The 17,062-nt window shown below is 36.6% G+C and overlaps 1 protein-coding gene across 6 annotated transcripts in view; it reads right to left on the bottom strand.

The window, feature by feature from the left end:
- Positions 1 to 17,062, bottom strand: part of APC (APC regulator of WNT signaling pathway) — a 95,735-nt gene that overhangs the window by 12,729 nt on the left and 65,944 nt on the right. For 4 of the 6 annotated variants that reach the window (XM_069002640.1, XM_069002645.1, XM_069002643.1 and 1 more), the window contains 8 exons: positions 13,190 to 13,294; positions 9,377 to 9,499; positions 6,430 to 6,808; positions 5,203 to 5,298; positions 4,492 to 4,631; positions 3,395 to 3,472; positions 1,249 to 1,365; positions 402 to 616 (listed from right to left, as the gene is read on the bottom strand). In XM_069002640.1, coding sequence (XP_068858741.1) covers positions 402 to 616; positions 1,249 to 1,365; positions 3,395 to 3,472; positions 4,492 to 4,631; positions 5,203 to 5,298; positions 6,430 to 6,808; positions 9,377 to 9,499; positions 13,190 to 13,294 — 1,253 coding nt within the window. The remainder of the gene's footprint in view (positions 1 to 401; positions 617 to 1,248; positions 1,366 to 3,394; positions 3,473 to 4,491; positions 4,632 to 5,202; positions 5,299 to 6,429; positions 6,809 to 9,376; positions 9,500 to 13,189; positions 13,295 to 17,062) is intronic. The other 2 variants (XM_069002644.1, XM_069002646.1) reach the window with 1 other exon arrangement.

The following is a 17,062-nucleotide window of genomic DNA, read 5'->3' as shown; positions in this document are numbered from 1 at the left end:
TAATTGAAAACAAACATCTGTAAGTGGCATTTCAAAAGGGTAAGAGACAAAGCAAAACAGAAATCTATTACTCTAGAAAAAAGTTCTGCCCTTAGAAAGGATAATCAAGAATTCTCCAGTGTAAATAACTCATATTTCCACTAGCTTTCATCTGAATGCTAACCAAATCCTATTACAAATATGAATAGTTAGCTTTTAGTACAGTTCATCATTAACAAGCAGCAGCTGTTAATCTGTTTGCATATTCCTGTTATGTAAGTGAAATACCCAGCTTATCAAATGTACTACAAATTAACTGTTTTTAATTACGAAATACATGCATTTATATTAAGGCTTGGTCAAAGAAACTGTCTATTAAATATACATATGGAACTGCTAAAAATTGTCAGAAGTGTACCTACCTGTGGTCCTCATTAGTAGCAATTAGGCTAGAAACATTTCTTAGTATTCCTCCTCCACTTTCTATGATGGCTAAAGTGTTTGTTTGGCTCCGGTATGTCAGTGTGCCGACCAGAAATGCAAGAGCACCATCAACAGCACATATGTCAGCTTTGTTCCCAGTGCAGTGTGCTGACAAATTCCATAAGGCACTCAGAACGCTTTTCAGGGTGGATTCCTAGGAAAACAGCAACAGGAGAAGTTTTCAGCTATTGACCTGAAGCTCTCAGAAACACATTAAGTTAGCTTCAGAGCTGTGTACATTCCAATTCTGTGCTCTGGGGTAGTAAGCTGGGTGCAGGGAGCAGTGCACATGTATTTTGTTCACTTTGCTCCTTCCTTCAGCTATGGATTTGGTACTGCCTGCTCCAGAGGTTTCAGAAACATGTGCCACAATACTTGTTTGCTGCCACAATGATAGAAAGGGCTTGAAGACCAGTTGGCAGGAGACTCTGGGATGGAATATACTTCCATCTACACAACAAAGTGGTATCTACTAACTAACTGAAAAGAGCTTTATTAAATTACAAAATTATAAGAAAGACTATTTCAACAGCACAGCTCATGAAACTGAAAACCAAAAGTGGTCAACCCTCATAAATAAAATTAGACCAATACTAGCTTTGAGGTGTCATTGCCCCATTGTGGTCTGCTGCTATGTTAAATCAAACTCTTCTTCAAAGCAAGTTACCTGAACGGCATCAACTGTTTGACTAATTGCTGCTATCAAAATGGTCAAACAATATTAGTGCTTTGTGTAAAATAAATGCAATCTCTCAAAAATTCAATTTCATCACTTATAGACGATACCTTCTTAACTTCTAATGCACATTCCATCAATGCTTTCACACTTCCAACTTCTCTTAGAGTCTTTTTACTGTTTACATCTGCTCGCCAGGACAAGTTCCTCAACACACTTGCAATGACCTGCAAAACGTGAAAGAAAAATAACACGTTTCAAGATAGATACTTATTTAGCAGGTTATCAGACTTTCCTCCTGGACTTATCAAATGCTATGAATAATTAACAGTGGTCATGTTCAGTTACTGAACTAAAATTTGCTAACACCTGCTTTTTGTTGGGTTAGACTACTCTAACGTTTCAGCATCAAGTTGATCAAAGGTACTGGCTTTTGTGTGCTGGTACCTAAACCAGAGATCTGACATCAGGTTCCCTGCTTCCCACAGCAGTAAAAAATTTGGTCAAAAAATACAGATTTTTCTCTACTCTCATGTCTGTTCTAGAGTTATGTCATCTCAGGGGAGAGATTAATATAATATTTTTCTCAGCTTCTCCACTTAGAAAATAGAACAATAATACTTGTCTGTCTCTCAGATGGTATGATTATTTTGATATTTATAAAGCTCTTTAAAGTATTTTAAAAATACACTGTGCCTTTTACAAGCAGAATAGTTATGTCCAGAAGATGTCCTTGTACTTGGCAGCATTTAGACTGAGGTAGGTTGTCACTGTAGTGGGCAGTCATTACACATTAAACTCCATCCACTCACAAGCTGCTGTAAGCATGTATATCCCTCATGAAATGAATTTAATAGAAAACTTTCAGCTGTGGATGTTCTCATGGTCACAGAAGCGCATAAACTCTTCAGGTTACGTAGTGAATGCTCCCTTGCTCACAGCCACAGTGGAGCACGGAGATCCAGCGACAGGTGGAAGAGCCCAGGAACACCCCGCCCTGGCTGCTCCCAGGCCACCACAAGAGCCAGCAGCCTGTCAGAGCCCACCTCAACACAGCCAGAGGAGCACAGGAGCCCAAAGGCAGGTGGGAACTGTGCCCTGTCCAGGCTCTTCCCAGGACTCTTCCAGTGGACCCCCTGCCCCGTGGCCCAGGTGTGATACTCATTCAGGGGAGTCAAACGGAGCAGCTCTCTGCCCCTTTTGGACTGAGGCAGCTCAATCCACAAGTCCTGGCCTGGAGATGTGGGACACTTTATGGGATCCAGGGGAAGAGCATTCTGGAACTGTAGAATACTTACTGCAGGATGGCAGGACCCAAAAGTTTCAAAGGCAGGAAAACAGATGGATCAAGGTCATCTTTCAGCACAGGGGACAGAAAGGCACAGTGACATCTGAACAGCTGACAGGCTTTTTCAATTGTTGGATTATGCCTTTTGAGTACAGTCAGTCCCATATTCTTACTAAATCCCATTTATAACTTGTCCTGAGTGAAGGACTTCCTGCTGTGTGTGTATGTGTCTGTGTCTGTGTGTGGTGTCTAGGTGCCAGTAGCTGGAGGCACCCCAGGGGTCAGAGGGCCCATGGGGCTGTGATTCCCTTTTCAAGAATACTCAATACCTGTCCTAATACCACATCACAGAGCTTATCCAATAACCCCTATTGTAATTCTAATATTTTCCTCAATTGTAACTAGCAAGCTCTTCCTGTAAAGGAGAGAATATTTTGTTAACAGCATTTTAAGAGATAAGGTCAATTTTATTTAAAATTGTTCTTTTATCTCGTGATTCACTCAGACTGCAAAGGAAAACAGTGGTTTCCTTTCAAAGAGCTGTTCCACTTTGTATACAATAAGCATTAATTAAAGTTGACTATAATTTAATATTTAATAATTCTACACAAGTTCCAACAGTTCTGCTCCCGCAGTTCTGAGGATTACCCTAAGCACTTCCTAAAGACTTTATTTTCAGGCTGTTGCCCTTACACAGGACCCATTAGAACAGACACTAACAGATCAGGGTCATAAAAATAAGATTAACAGCCCATGCATTATGATTACCAAAAAAAAAAAAAAAAAACCAAAAAAAAAACCAAAAAAACCAAACCACAAAAAATTCCCAGAACATGACCCCACAGATAAGAATATTTTACAAGAAGAATGTAGTTCCTAATTAATGAAATGAGTACAAGAAAAATTTCACATCACAGTTAAGGCAGACAAGACAACAAAAGAAGCATTTAATGTCAAAAGAGCATTACCTGCTGTAAGTCTTCACTTTCAGATTTCAGCTGGGCTACAAGAGCTCTCATGCAGCCCTTCATGGAACATAATGTAGCCTGGTAGGAATCAAGAGAAAAAAGAAAGTGAGTAGTATTAAACAGCAGGTTAGATGGCCGCTGCTGCACAATGTTTTGATGTTTTAAGCAAATCATATCTGAAGTTCAATAAAAACTTAATAAATATATTGTCAACAATAAACACTTGGTTTAAAACTACTAAAAAGTTCAGCATAGCTATCAGTTTCAATACATAAGTGGTAAAATTGTGCTAAGTTTTTGTATTTTTTACAGCAGTTCTAGATGATCTGGAACTTTACTACTTTAGAAGCCTTCTTTGCTTTGCACCAGATAAAAACCCCTGTGAGCTAGCAATGTGTTGTTACCTACTGCCTAGAACAAAACCCAAGTTCTCTGAAGCCTGTTCTTTCCATCTGCTCCTGAAATGTCTTCCCTCTGGAGCAGAAAGGTCTTTTCAGTATGGAGTTATTTTAAGATCTATAGGCTGGCAAACTTTGGGGCAAAAATCTATTGGAAGTTTCTAGCCTTTGAAAGAAATGTCCTTGTCAGAAGTAAGGGGAACCAATTTCCTCTTATAATGACTGAAGTAGTGCCCAGTTTGATCCAGATATGCTCCAAATATTTAAAAGCAAGCTCTAGCCTGAAGAGGTTTGAAAAATTTCATTAGACAGTAATAGTATTGTTAAATAACTGACAACTTCAGAAAATTTGACCCAATTCCAAATTTTAGTTGAACATTCTCAGAAACAATCAGTTGCTATATAATCACTAGCACACCATACTAACATAGTTCTCATTAAAAAAATCAGGCCAACAGATAAAATCCTTGCTTTCAGTGACAAAAATGATTTGAGAGCCAATATCATACTTGTATGATGCAAAATTCAGTTTGTGGTGCTCTCTGTCAGCAACAGGATGGAATGAGAGAGGTATTTGGAACTCCTGCCTCGAGTTCAAACTCAATATCCTATCCTGGAGATTTTTATCACCTCTGTTGAGAGCTGTAATTCCAACAGCTATGAACTGAAATTACTGCAAGTTTACAGTTCTGCTCTCACCTTGTTTGCCACATCTCCGAAAGTCAGGTTTGTCAGAGCCATGCCAGCATACCTCCTTAGGGTAACACTATAGTGATCACTTGTGAGTCCATACATTTCACAATCCACTTGCAGCAGTTCTGCAATGGCCTGCAAACCTCCTTTAAAAAAATCCAAGTAAGAAAAAAAAGAATATCTGTACTCTAATATTTTATGGACAGGACATATACCGAGGAATAAATTGCATTTTTATATACAGAAAAAACCTCAAATATCTGAAAACCACAATGCTCAGAAAGGCATATAAATTGTTAAAACTGCATGTGTGGAATTTACTGAGCGTGGATTAAAAATTCAGGCTGTCAAACAGGAACCAATGAAGGATGAAAAAGCCCCACTAAAACACCAACCAAAAAACCTCTTATCCCAGGAAGTAGTCTCCATTTTAAGTCCGATACTTGTAAAATTGCAAATATTTCCATAATACTACTACCCTTGCAAAATTCATGCCAGAAAAAACAGTAACTGACATAATAATTTATCCACTGGGAAATGGTGTGGTTAATTTCAACTGCTTTCATCACTTAGGGGACAACAACTGGCACAAATGAACTGTTGTTAATAGTTTAAACTATTAGTAAAAAAAGCCATATATGCAGTGACATGCAAAAGGAGTGCCATGGTTTCTAGCAAGCTTCTCAGAGGAAGTCAGGGAAATATGTCTGATCTTACCAAGCTCATTCATTGCATGTCTGTGTTCTTCATCAAATGAAAGTTTCATCAAAACACACACTGCAGGACAAATCTGATGATCCACTGGAGCAGGCACTGATCCAGAAACAGGTAACAATTAGTACCTCCCAGGTGATTTTGTCTAGATCATAAGTTTTCCAGAGCAAATCTAATCTTAAAAATAAATCAGCTGCAGTTTTGGTCAGGTTTGTATCTTCCCAGTTATCCATGAACATACAATTAGTTTACTATTACTAAAAAAAGTATCTACTATAAATACATTTGATGCTTAAAAACAAATTAGGGACAATCCTGAATGCATGTGTTGAGTAAGAAATATGACTTACAGTACAAAAATATTACCTTATTACTCTTAGACATTAATAACCTTTGTGAAACAATATGGTCCAATATTCTGGTGGGATTAAATAATACGCTGTTTCTTTGTTATATCCCTATGAATGGTTAATTAAACCCTTTGTTTCATAACCTAGAAGTTTTTAAATTCATACTTTTGTGAGCTAGGTTCTGGGTTATGCAGAAATGGTACTGATACAGCTTGTGCAGAGCCCACTCCTGCTGAACTGCACCAGGCACAAGGCAGTCCTGATTTCAGTCACACCATGGACATGGACCACCTGCCATGGACACCTACAGGCTGCACTCATGGGATGCTCTCAATTCAGAGAAGCAGCTAAGCAACCAAGAAGGTTAATCTATTTTTCTAACTGATTTTCCTGAGAAAAATCCTACTGATTTACATTTCTCATATACAGCATTATAAATAACGGTTCATTTTCTATTGATAGATTGAGATTATTTAATTTGTGCTCTCTGCCCCTCTCCCAAATTGAATGTGCTATCTCCTGAACATCTGCATGAAAAGCAATTTGGGATTGTTTATCCATAAAAATGTAAAACAGAATGAGTACACATTCAGTATTATTTTACAAATTACAAATATAAGCCACTAGAAGTACTATCTGGAAAGCACACCAAAGTCTAAGATTTAAATAAAAAGTTTGTAAGTAGGGTATAACATCTGTGACACATACTATTTCCTAACACTAGCTGAACTTAAAGAAGAAACCACACACACACACACACGTATGTATATAAGAAAACTTGCATACATTCAACAAGAAGTCAGAATGAAGTTGTACTTTCTGTAAATTCACTCTTTTTAATATATCCTTGAAACGTTTTTATATGGCTTGCAGAACCTACTTGGGTTTTTGTCTTGGTCCATGCCTTGTTCATGTACTTCCTGCCATTCCCAACACGTTTCACAGTAAGCACGGATCTGCTCCAAGAGATGGAGCACACGGATTTCCCGTCTGCCTCGCTTATCATCGGGCTGAGAGTGAATGATGTTGTGCAGTGCTGCGCTGGCTCTGGCACGGGCCTCTTTACTACCACGGGAGTTTCCTAACAACACAGAGTCCTTATCGTTGCCATGTAAAAGCTGGATGAGGAGAGGAAGACATCCAGACTGACGCATGGCTATGCAGCTGTCCTGGGAGCTAGACATTGCTAGCAATGTTCTTGACATGTCATCTTTATCATGAGTACCAAGCATTGATAACAATGAATACACCATTTCCACCTGCAGGTCAAATGATTTTAAAAATACAGTTACGTTTTAAAAACACACATCAAATTGAAATGAAATTTGAATGGTACATATGAGCAAAGATCCTCCTTATTTCATGGCAAAAAACCTGTGCTATTTAAAAATAATTAAATACTATTACTACTTCAGCATTCATAATCTTAATAAATTTCACTTAGTGTTTAAATGGCTGGAAGTGGGGAGCTAGCTGTGTGCAACTGTATTAATCTACAAAACCAATAGCAAAGACTTTCAGATTTCCACTGTACAAAAAAATTAAACAAATGTATAATGAAAGTGTTTCACTCTGGGAAACTAACCTTTAAAATTAAATCTGTCTTTAAAAAATTATATTCTGTGTGAATTAATTACACTTTATTTAAAGATGTTCTTCAGTGAAAAACTATGCTATGTTGTATTAAATACAATTATTCTAAGACAAAGGGTAAGAATTATTACAGAAACTTTTAGGCTACATTGTGCTGAAAAAATCTGACATCCATGTATTTTAAAGTTTTCCTTTAAAATACTTCAAATTAACTGATACTTTTTGTTATGATGACTGGCTTCTATATGGACCAGATTATTCAGCTCAAATGCAAAACTAAAGAGTTAAATTAATACTTTTTCAAGTTTACAGGGATAAAAACAGTAAAGCAAACAAATGGTTATTTAGTAGATATAAAGTACTGAGTGTTTGTCAAATTAACTCAAGCTACGAACACCCAACATTATACCCATTTAACTTGGAGTAACCAGATTTTTCACTAAAAATAGCAAATTTTGAGTGATTTCCTTAGCTTTTGTGTAATATTGTGGTTAATGCACTATTTGGTTTGTACTCTCACTCTTCAGTAACAGCTTTCAATCAAGAAATGCATTTGATTCTTCAAATCAAATTTTAGTAAAATAACAGGATGTAGAGGATGATCTTAGATACTATCTAAAAATTCCAAACTCCTAAAGCCAAGATAAACAGGAACATTCAAAGTCAAAGCACAACATAAAGAAACTATCAAAGGGAATTATAAAGTAGCAGCATGTGTGTTTCTCTAGAATATAGTCATTAAGGAAGAAATAAGAATTTGGACCATTAGACAAAATTTCCTACTAATAATTAGATATTTGCACTGGTTACCCGATCAATGAATAATTTTATTTGGTGTCTTCAGTGACCACTGCAATGTGCCTGAAGATTAATTCACATACTGAGTTTAAAAAAAAATTAACAGCAGCAGGCAGACTAAACAGCAAGTCTGGACTTCTCTAAACACTACAGGATTGCTGAGGCAATACAAATCTTAAGAGTCTGTGAAACTGTATGGTCACATGGCAAAACCCATTGAAATAGGAGCCACTTCTAGGACAGTCTAGCATCCCAGTTTGGAGATCCTGTCTTCCTGGTCTGGGAAACCCCAAATGCAGCATTTAAACAAACTACTTTGATTTTTAAAGGACAGTGAATTTAATCTGCTTTATGCATATCTCTTTGCATGTATTTCAACTGGCAGCTATAATCCAGTGTTACTTGGATTTGGAAGGTAAAGGTTTTGCCAGAGAATAAACCTGAAGAAGCCACCAAATCAGGCCTCCAAGTTGCAGCTCATGTATTTTAGGAAAAACAAACAAAAAAATCTATTTGTCTCTCTTGTTTACACACACTGCTCACAGACTCATCTCTTTCTGCACCTGTAAATGCACTCCTCCATTTAGAATTTCTACTATTTTCCCTTCTCGGGAATTAATTTTAATAATTTCCTACCCCACAGCACACTCAGTTCAACCTGTGTCTTTGCCTGTATCCTTCCACACCCACTCCCGTTCCCTGCCTTCAGGGCTTTCCCACTGTTTGTAATTTTGGGGAGTTCTACAGTTTGTGGTGAAAACTGGCAGACAGACAAACGGCTGATGCACCTCCATTTAGGAGGTGCACACAGTGTGGGACTGAAACGACAACACTGTAACACTGACTCAAGTCCCAAAATCATTGACACTACACAAAATTAATAGGTCCAGCTTTCCAGAGGACTGTGCTCAGCACAGCACCCACAGCATCCATACTGCTGCCGATTTCAGAGGCAGTATGAGATCCAGTGGCTCATGAATTTGCCCTTTTCTTCCCCTCTCTTTTCATGCTACACACGTATTTTCAACTGCACACTTCTGTCTGCAGATACTCTGAATGAAGGGCTTACATTATTTTCTTGTCTATTTAATTTCTTGGCAACTGTCTGTTTTGTGGATTTGGATTCTGCAAAAGTATCGAAAAAGCACTCTTAAAAAAGGTTAATTTTCATCACTGATTATAAAGCAAAATCACAAGGTTTCTAGATATTCCAGTAACTTCTAGGAATTGCTTGCTCCTTACTGTAACAACTCTTAACTCATCATCAAGTTAAAAAAAATTTTTTTTCTCTGCATATATTTTCCAAGTTGAAAAAATATACAAAAATTTTAACTTCATAAAAATTACTCTGTATGGACAAGACTGTTCAGATAATATTAGTACTATTGGCAGAAACAATGAGGTTATTGTATTAGTAAAAATGTAGCATTAGCGACCTGTGGTTTGTAATCTTCGGTTACCTTGGTACCCAGATGACTTGTCAGTCTGCGAGGAACAGAATAGTTACTACTAGAGCTCATAACACTGGCTGTCTCGTGGTCCATTCGAGCAGCAGAACCCTACAGATTTAAACAACAACTCATATAAAACAAAGTCAGAGGGAAAGAACAACACTGGCTAATTCAGTTTCAGCACTGGATGATGCAGTTGTGGACAGCAATGAACTGCCAACCTGTTTCTGTTAAGTCAGGCCCTGACACAACTTAGAGGTCACTGTTAAACCTGGTTTTATTAACCCTTTTTCCTGAGATTTAGTCTCAATAGAACTGTATTTTCAACTGAATGAAATTATAATTACTATTTTCACCAAGAAGAAGTGGACTTCGCATCAAACTAATTAATAATAATGACAGAGTGAAAAAAACAGCCTCCACTTTTATAGATTTTGTACTGCATTGGAATAGGCCTGTACTTCTTCAGAACACAACCAAGTATTCAAGAAATCACCAGTAACAAGAGACTGATCTGGGCAATGAATAACCCTACTTGAATTTGTTAATTTCTAAAGCAAATTATGAGTGGTTGAGTAGTTTTTTATATATAGAAAACTATAAAATAATGCTGACACTACTTGATGTAATTTTCCTAAAATCAAGGTATGGTCCTACCTGTATTAGCAAGACTCAATTATTAGTATCGTTTTCCTCTTTAAATTTATTTTGTGTATTTGTATTTTTCCTTCTTCTGCCATTTTTTATCCACTCATACTCTTTACTTTTTATATTTGTTGTTTTCTTTCTATCTGTGAAGTTTCCCTTACTATGTCACTCCCTTCCCATTTGCTTTGGGAAATTAAAAAATATATTTGTTTAAAGAACACTTTTAGTATCAGTTAAGTGTTTTTCTGAAGTAGTCACCAGTCTTTCTTTGATCCTCTAAAAAAGCTAAAATCTGTCACTGTAATTATTAGCTTAATTTGCAAAATGTCTTCAAACTATCTGGATCAATGAATATAATTTTTTTTCAATAAAAATAGGTAACACACTGAAGAAAGCTCCATGAAAGACACTTTGAAATAATGTCTATGTTTCTTCTAAGTGCACCACAAAGAAAGAAGAATTTTGCAGTTCATGCAGTTCAACACCTTAAATGTGAAGTTAAAAGAGACTTGTAAGTACAAGGCAGGAGTAACTTAATGAAGTGTTTGTATAGACAGAAAAGAATCTAGTTATACTGGAATATTTAAACACATTGACATTATTATACTCATTTCACTCTTGCATTTGAATCCAGAAAATGTGATACATGTTCCAGAAGAAGTATTTTATGCTGCAGGAGTATAACTGGAATGATTTATATTAGCACCATTTATTCCAATCTATATTTCCTATGTAAACAAACCCTTATTTTCTCTGTTGACTACAGGGGAAAAAATCATAATCTGAAAGCTTAGGAAGAAAATCACACTACATTTCCTCCATTATTTACTGAAATAATGTTCAGCGCTAGGAATATGGGGATGAATTCCCAGTTTTTTACACTGTAATCCCTTCATATTTCCTTAACATCAAACTACATTCAGAGGATTACAGGTTCCACATAATGTACATACCAAAATGCTCCATTATTAAGCTCAGTATGATTGTTTCATCTAAGAAGGTAAACATGACATAAGTTTGGTACTAAGATTCACCATGGTGTAAATAGAAATAGCAACATTTTCCTGTTGCTTCTCTTAAACTGTATCAACCTCAATTCAGGTAACCAAATCCTTCAGAGCCATCACATGGCCGTGCTACCTGGGGGACACCAGGATGCTCAACTGAAGTGTAACTACATTTCTCACTGGATGGTAAAGACTAATGCCAAGGAACTCATGTCAGGTGAGTACCCATTCATCCAAGAAAATGGGAAATGACAAGGAAATGCTATGCAGACCCTTCCTGCATAGAACCTCCTCCTTCAAAATCTTTTCCTGTCTAGTTCATCTTGTTTCCTTCTTTTGTACTTTATTGTCTTTCACTCACTGTTTTTACCCTGCTATTTACCCTGCCAGCTGAGTACTTTTCCCTGTTTTGTGACGTATTTTCTTAACAAGATGGGAAATCTCAACAGTTCCTTTATACAACTTGCAAAACAAAGCTATGAACAAATTTTTACTTCAGTGGGAGAACAGGGAGTGCAATGGAAAAGAAAAGACATCTGAAAGATGGTGCTGAAAAGGACATACTTGAATAGTGAAAAATCCTGGATTCAATTGGCAGTGTTTCAATTAACACTGACTACAGAAACAATTAGAACCAAATAATTTGGTGAAAACTTTTTTTCTTTCACTCCACTGAATGGTGACTGCTCTAAGCATACTGAGCTGGTTTATCAGAAATAAGCATTATGTCCAATCCATTAAACCTTTTCTGTCTGGACTTGCACTGAAAGCAAATAATCCCCAGATGGCTCTTTTAACACAGATACAGTGCCCTGGCTCTATTCCCCACCAGGAGGAAGGAATATCCATGTTTTATACATTTTCACAAGGCAAAGGTCACAATGGCACAAATCCTCAATGTTAAGGCCCCAACTGAAATATGAATGGATCTTCCATTTGCTTAAGTCTGCCAAGACATGACAATCCCTTCTTCCTTCCTTCCTCCTCTGTAAAATACATTGTCCAAGAAAAACTCCTAATTCATACTCCAAAGATGGATGATATAGCAACAATGCATCAATTATTTAAATACATTATGGTTTCAGCCACAAAGCAGCACTGAACTGTTTTCTTCCCAAACAATAAAGCTGTCGTAAGAATTAAAGAGTCAGAACCTCAGTAAGATATGGATGATAGAATTTAATTCCAAATGGTGATCAAATGTATTTCAAAAGCAAAATTATGGGCTGTGCTTAATGTTTAATCTAGTGAAATATTCCAGCCAAACCACAATTCTTTCTGATACATCTTCTACAAGACACTTTAGGAAATATTTAAATAATTCTACTTCCCTGGAGTAGCAAAAATATCCTATATATGAATTCAGCTATTAAATCCGTAGTGTGAAGTTCTAAGAACGCAAATTACTAGTGGGAATGTCTCAGCTACAGTTGGAAACCATGAAGAGAATAATCAGTAAAAAAAAAAGTATTTTTAGCCGAAGAGAGAAGTCATAAATATTGACAAATACTGGTTTTAAAAGACAAGTACAGAATTTAATGTATAAAAATATTCAAACAAATGTATCAAAATATTCCACTAATGCATTTCACTAATAAAAGGAGGAACAGCAATGAAAGATTTTTAGAAGCATTTAAATAACCCTTCAGCCAACTTTCAAGAGATTACCTCTTTGATACTTCAGTTTCAAAGCTTTAGATAATACAGTATTAAAGAAACATTAATGATAAACCTGTAATTTGGTTCTCTTCTTTTTTTAAAAATCACTGATATCTCAGTGGTAATTTCTAAAATGAAAATTTGAACAATTTCTCATAATTTAGTAACACTTATATTACAATTCACCTACAATAAAAGATGTTTTCTGTAGTCATTCTTGCTATCTCCTTCACACCATTAGGCTCATTAATCATTTAAACAAAAGAAAAATGTTCCCTGCATTATTGAGTATTTCTACTTCCCTTTATTAAAACACTTCCTTCCAGTAAATACAAGAAATTTCCCAGACAGAGATGGAAAGAAGAAAAAGATACTTTTTTTTAAATGAGTAGGCATGCAAACACAGTAAGATAAATACCAACATGTAAGCATCATACGTCTCAAATGTTTAATTATATTAAAACAAGCAAAATACTCTATTTACCTGACCAGTATTGCTGGTTGCCACGCTGATTTCTGCTGCTCCTTGACCTTCATTCTGCCTCTCTGTATCATGGGAACCTGCCTCATGCTTGCTTTGAGGTGCTCTCTGTTAATACAAGAATTTATGAAATTACAAAGAGAAATGAGGTACAATTTACCATTCAAAGCTTTCTCAGCTGTGAGTGCATCAATACTGCATCCTCAGGAAACCACTGAGCAGCACTTTGCATTTCATGACCCTGAGCCTCAAAAATTAAGAGCCAAGACTGAGTGTCTTCAAAAAACTGTGAGATGAAAGCGAAGAATTTCCTCTGAGGATTACAGCCCTGCAAGACAAAGGATCTGCTGTGACATACAGCAGCACCATTTTCCACCAGCTGTGCTCACATCCCTATCAGAAATGTAACAGAATTGGAGCAAACAACTGTCTGCTCTGCTCGGCCACGTGATCCCTGCTTTTACTGGAGACCACGGTCAGTGCTGTTCAATTAAGCCTCACATTCAAAGATGAATAATTTCTGCTTGAACAGAAGGATATCTATATTATAAGAATTCTTCTAAGTGTCAAGGACAAACAGTGCAGGAATTACCACTTTGACAGAAAAGAAATTTATATAGCCTGATACTGATCCATCTAGTATTTTGTCAAAATAAATTTAAATGATGCGGCAAGCCGGTACAGATAGGTTTCAGTTCCTTTAGGAAAACAGATGTTTATACATCTACACAAAAATTAAATTGGTCTCCCTGCCGCTGATAGGCATTTAAATGAGCAGTTAGGAAATACGTCAAGTATCAATCGTCATCTATTAATGTGTTTAAAACATTTCAGATTTTCAGAAAGACATGAATAATCCATGAAAATGGCTGAAGTCTGGAGTTAAAAGCAAGACTATTTTCTAAGCATTGTTTTTGTTGCCAGGCTTCATTTCACAGACTGAGAGGCTACTACCTAACAGACAACACAATTTCAATTAATTTGTTTAGCCACATGTGGTATGTCATGCAGTTTCTGTGTGGCTCTGCAATGTTCTTGAGCAGCAGAGCCTATCACAGCACAGTCTGCCTCATCCTGTTTTAAGGATATTTATCTCTGACTTTTAGCAATACCTCTCTTCAATGCACACCCTGAAACATCTTTAGTTACTCAGTGATCAAATTCATACAGTATCATTGGCATAAATAACTGTTTTGTTCATCTAAGACAGAAGAGTCTCACTTAACATTGAGCAGAATTTCAGAAATCAGTAATCAACCATAATACATGTGAAGTGGTAATTTAGGGATAAATTTAAAAGTAAAAACCTGTAGCTTAAGTAAAGGAATAAGGTATGTAAAAAATGCAGGCATATTACACCAACTAATAATATGAGAAAATTGGAAACAACTACAGGTAACAAATGTCTTGATATGTTCACTTACGGAAAAGGAGTAAACCACAAAGCAAATCTCAAAGTATTTTAGGACACACAGTGTTACTATTCTTTTAAATCTGATCTGTAATTTTTCACCATCTCTGTCACTGTGTATGAAATGAAACTGCTATTGATGTTCTTACAGTAACTAAAGAAACTCTGGTCCCCAGTACAAGAGTGGTGCACCCAGTCAAGATCAGGCCTTGCTGTACATGTGATGAACACAGTATAATGCTGAATCCCTGTCTCACAATACATTCAGTCTTTATATAAAGTGTAACTATGAGTTTGACAAAATCTACATGTAAGCCTCCAGTGCAACTCAAGATAGAATTTTCCAGTCATTAAATGAGTTTTTGAACTGCACGAAGAAAGCAGTACTGAACATGCCTAGAGGTAAAAATCTGAATGGTTCATTAGCAGAGCTCTGACCCACTGGGTCACCTGAGAGGGAGTAATACTTCTCTTCCAAGAACACTCCTGGGGTTGGGGCAGGGTTGTGACAATGATGTGTTGGTATTAAATAGCTCTGCTGCATCCAGAGCACGGACACAGAGATATTTCATTCCCTCACGAGAGAAGTTTCTGCTCTCCTTTAACACTCTCTGCTCATGTTAACATACATTTGTTTGCTACATGCTATTTATGAATGAGGTGCCTTCCCATTCCCCCTAAGCATTCTCAAGAATATGCCAATACAAAAAGTAGTCAACGCATGAATTAATTTGCAAGGCAGTTTTTAGCAGTTACTAGCAGGGTTTATCTAATTTGAAATGCAGAATGTGCTCTCAATGTGCAAATCCGTTATTGTCTCATGAGTTATCAGCTGCACTTGAACATCAAATCTGTGAGTTCTCAGTGAAGACTTCCTACCCCTTCAGCCACTGAAGTAATTTGAAGTGAGCTGTTCTCTTCATCCAGACTGGCACAAAGGAGTTAATAACAACACAGGGCAGCAGATAGCAGGTTATTAGTTAAAAACTGAGTATTTATATAAATATTTATTATACATATACATTATTAATTTAAACACATCTATGTATTATATATGAAAATAGCATGTATCCATACATGGATAATGTAAATATATATTTTTTATAGATACAGTGTTACTGTAAATAAATATTCCTCTGACAGATTGCAGATTAATGGTTGGAAAGGCAATAAAACCACTGGAAGTATGTCCCCTCTTCATGGTACCTTTCAACACTGAACACAGGACCTGTGGAAGAAAATACAGAATCTACCAACCACATCATTGAAGAACAAGAGCATGTGAACAGCAGCAGGCTCTGTAAGCCCTACACGAGGCACAGCTTCCAGAGAATGGCACCCAGGTTCCCTGGGTTAAACTGCACCACCTGTTTTGAGGCATGACTTTTGAGGAGGTGTAAGCTGGGTTTGTAACCTCTGTCTGCTGAATTCTGGCATCAGACCATAAAGTCAGTCTGACAGAGTTCACTTGTTTGTTCTTGCAGCAAAATGGTGGGAGATGGCATGTGCTGATTACAGGGACGTGGAGCTGCTCCTTCTATTGCATTTGCCACAATTTTCTAAGTGCTTCTGAAGTCAACAATAACTATTAGTACCAATTATTAATTTCCATGTATTTATTAGTAGAAAATTATAAACTCTAGGTAGCATAGTAGACCTTGAGTATTTCTGCTAAGAAAGCCAATTACAGATAATTTTACCTAATGTTTTTGTCAACCTGAGTTGCCAAAGCAGACACTTAAATATTCATTAGAAATTGCCATTACGCCATATTAAACACAATATACATACATGTATAAGTAAGATATAGATAAGAAAATGGAAAATGCAACAAATGAAATAAAGAAACTGTAAGAAATAATTTTGCTACAGTTGATTCAAAGACAGAAGAAAGTCTGGTGAGTCAAATCCTTGAAAATGCTCCTGTCCATCATAGTTTAAAACCTGCTGAGCACAATCTCAGGAAGAAAAAAATCCTTTACATTTTATGTACAGCAACACTGCCTAATGGAAGTACTTCACATATACAACAGCCAAAAATTCTTTCTGGACAGCTCTAATCCTACAGCAGATGAAGATACCACCACCTGCAGGTAAATGACTCCAAATTTTTCTAGAATCATTCATGAGACTTAGCAATTTGCCAAACTTTAAAAGTGTGATAAAACGTATGTCAGAATTTTCTCTGCTCATTGATTTCCAAAAGCTGATTTTATGTTGTAGCGTTATATTTGGTCTTATTCTTCAAGACCTATTGCACTTGGATTCCACAGTGACTGGCATCACCACAGGGCCTACTGTATCAGTAGACATGCTGTGTTATTCATTATTGTTGTTATGAGATCTTTATAACATAAGGAGCACATTCAATTTGGGTATTGGCACCAAAAAAGGGGAAATAAACTCTTTAACCTATTTCCCGGGTTAGAAAGCCAACATTTCTTTATTAGCAGCGCTGGATGCAT

The sequence above is a fragment of the Aphelocoma coerulescens genome, assembly GCF_041296385.1.
Source record: "Aphelocoma coerulescens isolate FSJ_1873_10779 chromosome Z unlocalized genomic scaffold, UR_Acoe_1.0 ChrZ_unloc_scaf_1, whole genome shotgun sequence".
Taxonomy (NCBI): domain Eukaryota; kingdom Metazoa; phylum Chordata; class Aves; order Passeriformes; family Corvidae; genus Aphelocoma; species Aphelocoma coerulescens.
This window is presented reverse-complemented; position numbering and strand designations above follow the sequence as displayed.